This window comes from Haemorhous mexicanus, chromosome 1, assembly GCF_027477595.1.
Source record: "Haemorhous mexicanus isolate bHaeMex1 chromosome 1, bHaeMex1.pri, whole genome shotgun sequence".
NCBI classification, from domain to species: Eukaryota; Metazoa; Chordata; class Aves; order Passeriformes; family Fringillidae; genus Haemorhous; species Haemorhous mexicanus.
The window spans coordinates 138682057-138694466 of NC_082341.1; the positions used below are offsets into that span (position 1 = coordinate 138682057).

At 36.4% G+C, this 12410-nt stretch overlaps 1 protein-coding gene across 1 annotated transcript in view; it reads right to left on the reverse strand.

Annotated features, from left to right (window-relative positions):
• The window catches only part of LRP12 (LDL receptor related protein 12), a 50196-nt gene that overhangs the window by 3535 nt on the left and 34251 nt on the right, over positions 1–12410 (reverse strand). The window contains exons 3-6 of the mRNA XM_059865172.1: positions 10491–10626; positions 8838–9040; positions 2992–4093; positions 2011–2143 (exon numbers count right to left, since the gene is read on the reverse strand). Of these exons, the coding sequence (XP_059721155.1) occupies positions 2011–2143; positions 2992–4093; positions 8838–9040; positions 10491–10626 (1574 nt within the window). The remainder of the gene's footprint in view (positions 1–2010; positions 2144–2991; positions 4094–8837; positions 9041–10490; positions 10627–12410) is intronic.

The window sequence follows — 12410 nt, forward strand, 5'->3', positions numbered from 1 at the left end:
TCACTAAATAAAGACAATGTGAAAGCAAGGCACTATAGTCTGGATATGGAACACAGATTAAAGAAAAGTACAACCACAGAGCCAGTAGAGCAGGCACACAAAATCTGTTAAAAACAGTCTTATCAAAAAAGGCAGTCCCTGTGGATTTTAGAGCACAGCACATGGAAACGTGTCTCAAAAAGTTTAGGATTTGTAAACAAAGTCTTCCAGAAAGATTTAACAAAGGTGGCCACCTTCTTTATCCACTACCATAAGGCTTCCTCAAAGGGACTAAATTAAGTATCTTTTCCAGCAGAGGCTTGTAGTTTGATTTCCCCCCCCCCCTTTCTGATATAATCAGTTAATTCCAGTTTCAAAATGCTTTAATGGTTCTGTTTATATAAAATTATCTTATGTGTTTCAAACTATAAATTTCCCAAATTTATTTTCTAGTTATCCAGTTACAGAAGAATGCACGCCTGAATTTTCCTGTTTAAAATCCTGTATTAGTTTTCAACTGTAAGGTAACATAAACATAAGAACACAAACTCCTTCACCTTAGAGATCCCTAACTCAAACTTAGAGAAAACACTGCCTCAGCTAAGTAGCTCCATTCTCAAATAGGGCAGATCTTCCAGGTACCTATCATTCTGAAAATATTCACAAATGTGCTTTAATTAGAGGATAAAGCCCATATTCACAACTTTTCATTAAGATTATGGCAAAAAAAGTAAAATATTCTTCAGAAGAGCCATTCCCTGATTAAATCCTTAACATACATGCATTTCCCTCAATTTATAAAAACTGAAATTTAGTGTTCTCATGCTGTCACCTTCATCTCTCTTCCACCATCCTTCAGACAATGCTTCTTAAGAAGCACTGGTTTGTTCCAAGTTACCTGTACTAGAGGACTTACACATCTGGGCATGACAACTGCATTCTCTCCAGAGACCTTCTTAAGCTAACCCTACTTTAAGAGACTTGTGAACACAGATCCATCATAAACTGGTGAAGGTCAATTTTTTGGAAAAGAGGACAGCGAGACAAATTTGTAAAAGTACAGAACTGGTTTGAAACAGAAACATACTGATCTTTATTATAACCACAGTAACCCACTGAAAAAGAACAAGGGATTCTACAGACATTTATCAGATTCATTAGTGAAGTTCAGTGCTAATTTAGCAATCTAAAAAATCTTTACAATGCTTTTTTAGAGCCTCTCATGCAAACTGGAATTTATTTTCCTCTTTTCCTCTAATCCTTTGTGGCAGATCCCAGCTGCTTGTGAACATGTGAGCATGAAAGAATATGTGATAGTAATGCAATTTTTTGTTACCATAAACTTTGCTGTATTAACTGCAACACAATATAATTAATGCCAACTCTAGTAGAGTACACCAGGATTCCCAGACTAAGACTTCTCAATAGAGCTTTATAATTAAAATACATTTTTTAACTCCTTGAAAAGTTTTTTGAGAGAAACTCATTTATCAACCAAGTAAGAAATGCACTAACCATCCACCTCTGAATCTGGGTGACTAGACACTACTGACTGCCATTTATTAGCTTTTGTTTTATTATTCATCCATGATAATTTTATATGATATGCCACCTTGTCTTTCCCCATCATCTTGTTATGCGCAGCAGGCATGACCTTACCCACACACTGTGCATGTGAACTACCATTCTGCATTAGAAGTCTAGGTCTTCTTTCCCAAATTGCAAAGTGCCATCTTGCAATCTTTATTTTCACAACAGTAATACAGAACATACAATTAGGTCTACCAATTTATTACTTTTCTTGCAAGAGGGTGTTCTATAGTGTGCATTACTGGCATTGCCAATAAAAGAAACTGTGGTGTTACTGTACCATTGATTTTGTTCAAGGGCTAATAATTTGTATAACACTATTGACTTGAAAGGAGAAAAAGGAAGTGCTAAAGAGGAAAAGGAAGCAGATGTAAGTTAAAATATCTTTATTTCAGTCTCCCTAAAATTTAAAGGGGTCTGCCTGTTATTTTAAAATCTTACCTGATTTGGGGAACAAACAGGGAAATCTTCAACTGGTGGAATTAAACCCTGGGCAATTAATTGTCCATAGGATGGAGGAGCTTCTCTTCTTAACAGCTCAGCCTCAACCCTTGACAAATGAGTTTCAAATGATCTTTCAAAGAGAAAAGAAATTTCAGAATACATAAATAAGACACTGATTTATATATATATATATATATATATATATATAATGAATGAAAGTACATCAGACTGTTATAATCTGAAATAAAAAACTTCAGAAGATGAAGTTTTGCTAATTTAATTGAAATTTAATTGGCAAAGAATATAAAGTCATTCCTGCGAGTCTGTCCAGCTGAAATGAGAGCAAAAAACCAACCCAACAATAAATTTCTTGAAAACAAACCAACCCAAACCCATGAGCTAAATATAAAAAGCACAAGTAACACTCATATTATTGTAAAATATTGAAGGATATGTAATCCTGGTATGAACTAGCCTACAAGAGAAGAAACATGCTGTTATATACAGAACTGTGATATAAACTGCAAATTAATTAACTGCCGTTTCCCCACACGTCCTTTTTGGTAACACCATCTGAAAGCTTTAACCCTCTATAGTGAAGTGATCAGAATACTTCTATCCCCTTTTCTTCACTGGTAGAGTAGCCAGTCCCTGGAACAGGCTCCCCAGGAAACTGGGCCAAGGCACCCAGCCTTCAGAGTTCAAGGAGCATCTGGACAATGCTCAGCCATAGGTCTTAGCAAGGTTTAGCTTCAGATGTGCTGCAAGCTAAACCTTGGGGGAGTCGGACTTGATATTCCTTATGGGTCCCTTACAATCTGATTAAGTGTATGATTAACTAACCTCTTTATACTATCAAATAAAAAGGAGCAATGTCTTCACAAATCATGTGCAACAATATCCATATAGCAACAAAACTACTTCAAGTACAAAAAAAAGAAAACACTGAAATATTTAATAAAGTTGAGTTCTACTTACCTTCGCTCAAACATCCTGAGTGAGTACAATTTACAAGTACATCCCAGTGCAATGACAAGCAGCAATCCACAAATAAGACTCCCAATGACAGCTGCAGTTATCACTCTAGTGGGCACAATGACCGGGCAATTCTCTTCGTCACTGCCATCGCCACAGTCATCTTGAGAGTCACAAACCCAGCTCTCAAACACGCAGCGGTTATTTTTACAGTGAAAATTGCCTGGCTGACAGAAGAAACAATTCTTTTCATCCGAACCATTAGGGCAATGGTTCTGGTAGTTGCAGCGATCTGAACGAGGGTAGCAAACACCATTTCGAGAGCAGGGAAACTCATCTCTTTGGCACATGGTGCAGTTGGTTTCATCCCTTCCATTTGGACAGTGCCAGTAGCCATCACAGCGTTGCTGCTCTGTGTAGCACCCCCAATTTCCACCGCATGGGATTTCCCAGGGCAAACAGAAGCCATCAACTTGATACGTTGCATTGAATCCTCTTGCAGCATTCACTTTGTCAGCACAAAAATGTACTCTTATCTGTCCTGAGGATGAAACAACTGTGAGGGGAGCATGAGAGTCAAATGCTGTCAGTACACGCAAAAGTCTCCGTGGATTCTCCTCTAATCCATCGTATATTTTGACATAGTCTCCATAACCTGTACCATCAAGTTTAAAATCAGTGAATCGCAAGATTACTTTGCGATGATCACCAGTGTCTATCAGCCAGGTGCAGTTGCTGCCAGGTGGGTAGAAGTCAGGATAGTTGGGAGAACTGAAAGTACCATAAAAGTATTTTAACCACTGTCCACATGTTGGCACATCACAGTCTATTTCATCTCCCAGGTCAAGACAATCAATGTTACCATCACATTTTAAAGATTCTGGAAGGCAAGTGTAAAGCTTGGTGAAGCGGGAAAGACACTGGAACTGATCGGGTGCACAAGGCTGAAAGGAAGAAGCTGTCGGAGGATTAGCTTTGGCACAGATTTCTTCATCTGAGTTGTCTCCACATTCATCCATATTGTTACATTTCCAACTTTCTGGAATACACTTCCCATTAGCACAATGAAACTGGTCACAATCACAACTTGGTTCATCAGATTTCCCTGAAAGTTAAAAAAAATATTTTCTTAGAGTTTAGCCCTTTATGGTTTGTGTTGTGTTTATTCGCTGCACCAGGTACTTCGGAAGGGCAAAGCAAATGCCTGAAGTGTCTTTAAACCATGGCAACATTCAGCAAATTTCAAGAGAAAACAGGATTTTCAGGTCAAAATTCCATCAACACATCAGCACGAACCTTATCCTTAGCTGATTTCAGTCAAATAACTTTAACCCAAGCAAGAAAACAATGCTCATTTATAGCTATTGAGAAATCTGACTTCAAATGTGCTAAAAGTAAGTTAGAAAAACACTCTCTCATCTATCACTCAAAATACAGAAACATTCTGTGCTGCAGTACTGGTTATCTCCTCAAATTCTTTTCCAGAAGAGCAGTCAGACTCTCTCCTGCTTTTGGAGATTCCTACTTTGTACCAAAGGATCTAAGGCAAGAGAGAAGCTGACAGCTGAAGATTACATATTACCACCAATCACAAAAAGAAGCCTCTGCCCTCTCCTTTTCCCACTGTTTGCTCCTGTCTCTCCTGCAGCAACTAAGATGGGAGTGCAGCAAATGCAAAAACACGTTTGCCTTTACTTATTAAAGTTCCAGCCATGTTGAATACAGAAGCATACCTGGGATCCAAGTTATTTCAGCTCTGCAACAATTCAGCTGAGTCAAACACTGCTGCATAATTTTCAATCAGTTATTTCTACAAACCACAGCACAGACTGTAAAATTTGCTATAAAACGAACTGTCATGGTCAAAATATTTAAAACATGTCTGCAATGCACATGGTTCTACACAAGAGTAATTCAGAAAATAAACTAGACAAATATACATTCATTCTAAGGAACACTATGCCTAAAGTTTTAATAAGGAAACAGGAAAGGCAGCAGGATAAACTCACTGAAATCCTAATGCTCCCAGGAGAAGCATGTTTTATCTGTTTTTACAAGAGAACAATTCCAATTGGAATGGAGGGCATCTAATAAAATCATCTGCTCAAAACAGGGTCAACTGGTGTTTGATTAGGCTCTTCAGGGACTTCTCCAATCAAGTATTTTTAAAGTTCCAGTGCTCTGCTATATAGTATGATAAAAGTTTCACTGCTAGCTTGAATTTTTCTTGCTGGAACTAATCTGCTGTGAGAGGTCAAGTCATATCACACTTCTGTTCTCCTTTTTTTCTTTCTTTAATACTTAGAAAGCATTGAAAATAAATACACTAACTTAAAATAATAATTTTTCTTTAGAAAAGTACAACACAATTTTTAAATTTCACAAATGGTAAGGCTTTTAGAAAGTGAATGCAGGAAAAAATGAAATCAAGAGTGATAAATGTTATATGTATGGCTGAAGAATGTTTAAGTCTACAAATCTGCTTTCAGAGACTGAAGAATAAAAGGAGAGCAAAATGTATGTGTTGGCAGTGACTAATTTTCAAAACATGTTCATTTCACACAAAAAAAATCCAAATAACAGATGCAGTATAAATGATACCATCTTTTTGTTCTGTTACAGATATGCAAGTATTTATAGTACACTCAGACATACATATGGTTGACAATATTAGTATGGCAAAGCTGGAACCTTGGCCTTGAATTTAAAACCTGTAAAACTGAACTGCTAGACTAGTCCTACCTAAATTGAATGACTAAGCTCCATAGGTGGAGGTAAGAGAATAATAGGTGGGAGGGAGGAGAACAAGAGGTAGGAGAATATGCATCATTGAACCTGTTCAAGTACTGATTATAATCTAGCTCAGTCCTTATGCATTGCAGAACCTGGAAGTGGTTGAGAAGAAAGCTGTAACATGGAGTTATAAATATTGGGATGGGAATATTACAGTATCAAAACAGGATACAATTTCAACCCAAGCTCTTCCTTCAACAAGCTTTTAAACATCTCAGAAAAGAGCTGGGATACTTGATCCTGATTTAGCATTTTTAGTCACCAATCCTGCAGTCCTTATATGAAGAAAATTTATCTTTGAATCAAAAATTAGAGTCTTAAAATGATCAGAGATGTATTAAATAAGACTAACTTTGGGAGCTGTACCACAAAAGACTTCAGGATACCACAATATCATTAGCAGCATCCATATACAGTTGTAGCCAAAGGACTAACACAATTCTTTCCTGCATTTACAGCAGCCATTGACCTCTGTGCTTTTAGTAACTTTATTTCCCACTCTACATCACCATTAGTAAACTCTGTTCCATTTCAACTCCTGTAACTTAAAAGGCTGATAAAGAAAGTAGCTGGAGAAAGACAGAAGGAAGAAAGACAAATAAAAGCGGCCCAAAATTTACTTTCTAGTCCAGTACACTTCCTACCTGTAAAGCTTCTTTCTTTCATATTACTGGTTTGTTTTTATTTAAATATGAATATTTACCTATTATTTTCTTTAAACAAGAATTAATTCAAACAATTCACAAGACCTATCTTCCACATCAGATTTTAAACATGGGACTCCCTAATGGTCACTTTTGTACTCAGAATCTGTAGTGTTTCTATCATTCCAGCATAGACAGGCCTAACTTGCATCCAAGTAATAGATGTATTGCTGGTTCTTCCCCTTTTTCTACGCTGACTTGCAAACTTTGAGAGTAGCCTTAAAAACACTGAATTAAATAATCTATTGAGGTGTTAATCTGAGCACTACTGCATGATGCTGAAAAGAAGAAACCAAACCTAATGGCACAGTTGAATGCACAGCAAATGCATTAGCATTTCAGGAGCCTTTTTTGACTCTCAAAAGCAGAAATGACCAGATGATTATTAAAGCAACTGTCAACGCTTCACCTATATACAGGCTAGTTTAAAACATCAAAAGACCACTCTGATCACTGAAACACTACACTTGCACCTCAATTGTGAAATACTTCCTAAGTATTGTATCAAACATAGGGAGCAAACTCAAGCCAAAGTTTCAGCAAGGCTTGTTTGTTAAAAAATTGAACAGATCTCCCCAAAATAAAACTTATTTACTTAAAAAAAGACATTTATAAACATAGGATTAAAGTCTTAAGCACTCTAATCTACAACACAAATAGAAGAAATCAATTAACAGAAAAAACTGCTTGTTACTGAAAATGTTAGAGCTTCTTCCAAGAGGGGTTACATAATGAAATTGTCTCAAAATTAGATAAAAAGAGAGGAAAGGATTTGGAAAGAGGAAGAGGAAAACTTCTAGAAAGCCCATGGCTTACCTCCCCTACCTATTCCACACTTTTATGCAAGGTATCTTTCCTTCTCAAAAACCCTCAGGAAGGAATGCTGCCTTTCCTCTGCACCTGCTTCAAGAGGGAGGTGAAAAGGCAGAAGCTGATGCCTGACACAGGCAGCAGTGTTCACCTGGGCCGTTGGCAGAAACGGCAGCACAGGATGACTGCCTGGCCAGTGGCTTCTTCCCTGCTCCCTGACGTGTTTTTGGTGAGACAGTGCACAAAACCCAGGTAGAACACTGCCCTGAAAGCTGGGCCAGCATCAAATGCAAGGCTGCATTACTTCCCCAAGACCTGCTAAAGTGAAAGGAGCAAGCTGCTGAACCACAGCAGGAGCTTTTTTGTAGACTTGAGAACAGGTGATAGAGAGGGATAAGCCTGCCTGGAAACCTGTTTGTGAGAGACTGACATAGTGGAGGAAGCTATAAGGTAAGAAGAGTGCAGATTAAAAACCAGGAGCTCAGACTAGAGGAGATCAGGGGTAGATTTACTGAATCTTGTTGGAACAGTTTTGAAGGTGAGTAGCACTGGATATGTTTACAAGGATGAATTGTTTTAAGGGTGAGTCAAAAGTCAGCGTGCACAGAAATCTGGAGCAGGCCAGTGAGCAGATATAGGCACACTTGAAGGGAGAAAGGTAACATGAAATCATTGTGAAAACCAAGAACAACCTAATCCAGTATTTGGGATGATCATGATGTAGAACACCATAATCATGCTATTACATAAAACTGTAATATCTCTTAAATCCAGGAAAAGTTTGGAACTAGTCTTGACCCATGACTGGCTTCCTGCTCTCTCTTGGCGACCTTTAATAGAACAAAAATGGCTCACAAAACAGTCTCAAACTATTACTACTGATAACTAGTTCTTATCACATCCTGTAATTACACAAGAAAAATTTTGTATGTAAAGAACCATGTCTGTACTTGGCTGGAATAATCTATCAATGTAGGAGGGTTTTTTTAGATTTATTTTTTTAAAAGATAGTATGCCTTCTGGAGATGGGAAAAATGATGCAAATTCTGTGAGAAATATAAAAAAAAATCCTGCCATTTATTTCCTCTCTCACTGTATTTATGATACTCAGAAGTTTACCCAAGTACTTTAACAAATTAATTTTAGTCTGATGAAAACATTTCAAATCTTACTATGTTTAAAGAACTTCCAGGTGCCTACTACTACTGGCTAACCTTTTCTTCCCAAATATTATTCAATTTGCTTATTGTTACTCCTACTTTGAATATTCAGATTGTGCATGGAATCAAAATACCTAGTCTTTTAGGTATTTTGATTCCTATCCTAATATTAATCTGTATTTTATATTACCTAATCTGTATTTTTATATTCCTATACCTAATATATTACCTAATCTGTATTTTCTCTGGTTTCAATAGACCTTGAGGCGACTACAGGAAAGACCCGTATTCCATACTGCACCCTGTTATAAGGAAGTAATTCTTCAAACAGGAAACAAAAAGTGAATGCATAAAGTTATACAAGGTATCATTTGAAACATACCAGCAAAGTAGGCTAATCTGAAGCCTTTTCTGGAGATGCTATCATCTGAATGAAACCTTATCCAAACATGATCCTGTGAAGAGATGTATGGTGAGGGAATGGAAGAGCCACATGCTCTGTAGCCTTCAATGTTCTTGTAGCTTCCAATTGTTAACCAATCTGAGCTGCATCGTCGAGATCCCTGAACATCAAAATCTTGAAAGCTGAAAAAGAGAAAAGGTCAAAATTGCTACTGAACAGAATATTACACAAACAAGATGCTAAATTACTACACATGAAAATCAGCTTGAAGTTATTTTTGAAATAAATACTTCTTCTGAAATAAAAAGTAGCTTCTCTCTACCCATGTAGAAATAGGGTTTAACCTTGTGCTGATACTTTTATATTATGAGGACAGCAAGGATCTATTCTGTCTAACAAAATATTGTATCCACCACTTAAAGAAATGCAATTTTGCTACAAAAACACACACTGTCTTAACCAAAAATTCTGGTAATGAAATTGTCCTTATATGTCTCATTCAATGACTTTAATACACTGCTAAGTGATTTTAACTCAAATTTCACCAGAATTTTAGCTAATACTACACTTATGGCAGCAACATGATTTGACATTATAAATGCAGCTAAATTGTTCAAAATTATGTTTTCAGACAAGACTTTCTGCCAGTTGCACTACTCAGCTACCCCAGCATTATGGCATGGACTGCCATGGTACGGCTGCACTCGGTCAAGACAAGCTGCCACGGTAATGACATGTGAGGGGGAGACTGCACAAAACAGGTCTGTACAGACAACAGAGCACTATCAGAACTGAAATGTGGGATGCATGAGGGAAAGAAAACAACATGAAAGAAAAAAAGAGTTTTATTAAAAATAATCAGTATGAAAAGTTTAGAAAGCATTCTAGTAGCTGAGCAGTTTTACCTATATTACATTGCATTTATGCCAGTCAAATATTTAGCAGAAAGACTGTTTAAATTAAGGGGCTGAATTTAAACAAGTAACTGATGTCAAAGTAAATCCTTCTTAATGAAGAGCAGTTTCTTAGGTCAGCAGTCTGAACTGGAAACTTAAAAAAATATGCAGGTAATGCAGTTTTTCATAATCAAGTCTATGAAGCTCTACTAATTTGTATGTTGATGCTAAAAGAAATCAGTAGTCAGAAATGAACTGATGAGAACTTGTATCCACAAGCTTTTTACATTACTACTTTAGAAAAGTTATATGTGAAACTGAGGAACTCCCTGCAATAAAACTCAGCCTTTCCTAAGCTGCTATCTATTGACTTGTTATTTGTCCCTGATATTTTTAAGCACACCAAGAGACCTCATAGCAATGAAGCATTACAGCATTTAGTCACATTTACTTATGTACTTCTTAATGAAAAATCCCTATGTATCAAGACACACTGAAAAAAATCCAAATAAATGAGCACACCGAAATTTTTTCTAGTCACTGATTGTCCAGCTAAAAACAAATGCTACATGGCTGTGTGCAAGCAAATCAGATAAAGAGAAAGGCAAAAACCAGACAGAACTGAAATCCTTCACTTACTGGAAGGAAGAAAAAACTGGTATGTGTACAACTGGCAGCTAAAAATGTCTGGTTAGTACTTCTTCCATCCACATGGGTATTACAGGAGCACTGTTACCTTATAGTAATGATCTCCCCTGGGTTGGCATGGATGTACCAGCTACAGTTAATTCGGGCAGGATACTCAGAGGGCCACCCTGGACTTGTGATTGTCCCGCTTGGTGATCGAATTTGTTCTGGAATGTCTCCACAAGCTAAAAAAGACATATATATTGAAAGCAACTCGATTAATTCAGTTTTTTAAAAAGCCAGTAGGACAAAAGACTCCACCCAACCAATCATCACCTAATCAGGGAGAACAAAGTGAGTTAGATGACATACCTATTAAAAAACCCACAACTTCTGAAGGAGTTTGTAATGGAACATGTCAGCCAAAAGAAGTTTTCCAACGCTGCCAGTGCAGCAGTTTGCACTTATGTCAATTACTATTACAGATTAAAAAAAGATTATTCTATGTGGACTTTTACAACTTTATTAAGTTAAAGATTTTTTATTTTTAAGTTTATTTTTAGTCTTTACAAAGATTCAGTTCAATTTAACCATGCATTAACACCTTATACTGAGAAGTGTATTAGAAGGTGAAAAATAAATTAAAGCTAAATAACAAAGCAGCTGAAATTTCCTATCTTAGGCAGACCCAGTGTTTGACCATCAATTAAATACCTTCCCCCTTCCAGTTCTTGGCATGGAAATGATCTCCATACACATGATTCCAAATGCTTGAAAGGAAAAGAGCACTTACTGCAGCAGAGAGACCTGGATAACTACATTTCTGATAATGGACTAGAAAGATTACATTTATAGGTCTAATTATATGCAACTGAAATAACTCAGTCATTTGTACTCTTACTTTATTATAGGTGTAGCTTTCTGCACTGGCCTTAACTCAGCTGCTGTTCCTTCCACAGCTGGAGTGTTCTTAATTCTTCTGATTTTATTTGAAGTATGTACTTACTCTTTGTGGATTTTTTTTCCTGTTTTGCCCCCCTCTTAGCAGCCTCATATCCAACACTTGTCATATAGCATACACACAACTTTCACATAAACAGAAAGGCTAGGATACTCTCACTGCAGAGCTTCAAATTATGAGGAAGTTTCAATGGTGAGGAAACACATTAAAAATTATTGCCCTCTGTGTTTTTATTTTTCAGTTTTATCACTGATGGTCCAAAATCTGCCAAGCTGTCAAAGTTACCGGTAGCCCAGTAAGTTACACGCACTCGTTTGAACAAAAGAACTATTACAAATAAGGAAAAACTTCCATTATTGTCTGACCACCAAAACATTTTAGAATTCCTATTTGATTAAAATATCCAGTCAGAACTGATGAATAAACAAATATGATGAAGAATTAACTGCATTTATAACAGTGGAAAAGTTGCAATAATGTAATTTGTGGACAGCTTACATTTTTCTATTTGTATAAACAATCAAGCTTTTAAAATAACTTTGCAATACTATAGGGACCTGAAATTATAAAAAGTTATAATACTGAATTATTATTACTTTAAAGTATTTCTATATGGGATAACAAATACACTTTAAAATATATTTTAGAAGGACTAAAAGACAGAAATGCTGACTTATGTCTGTATTTTCTATATTAACATAAATACCATAGCAAAAATGAAACTCAGGAAATTTTCTCTTTTCCTGTATATCTGTAAGAGAAAACTGCTTTAAATAGTTTTTCACATGTTTTCAGAGATTTAGTCATGCTTCACAGTTAAGTATTAACATACCTTAACTGCAGGACAAAGAAGCTGCCCTAATATCTCGGGATAAAAGTCACAAAATACAGAAAGATATTATTTAATTTGAATATGCAATCATTCACTTTTTTTAAAATTTTTGAGCAAACCCTATAGGTGGTGCTCTAACACCATGATAATTTGGAACACAGCTCCTCTGTAAGTGATCTTTTGATACTTAACATTTGTTCAGGCAATAAATGTAAGGACTTGAAAGAAAAGCTGAT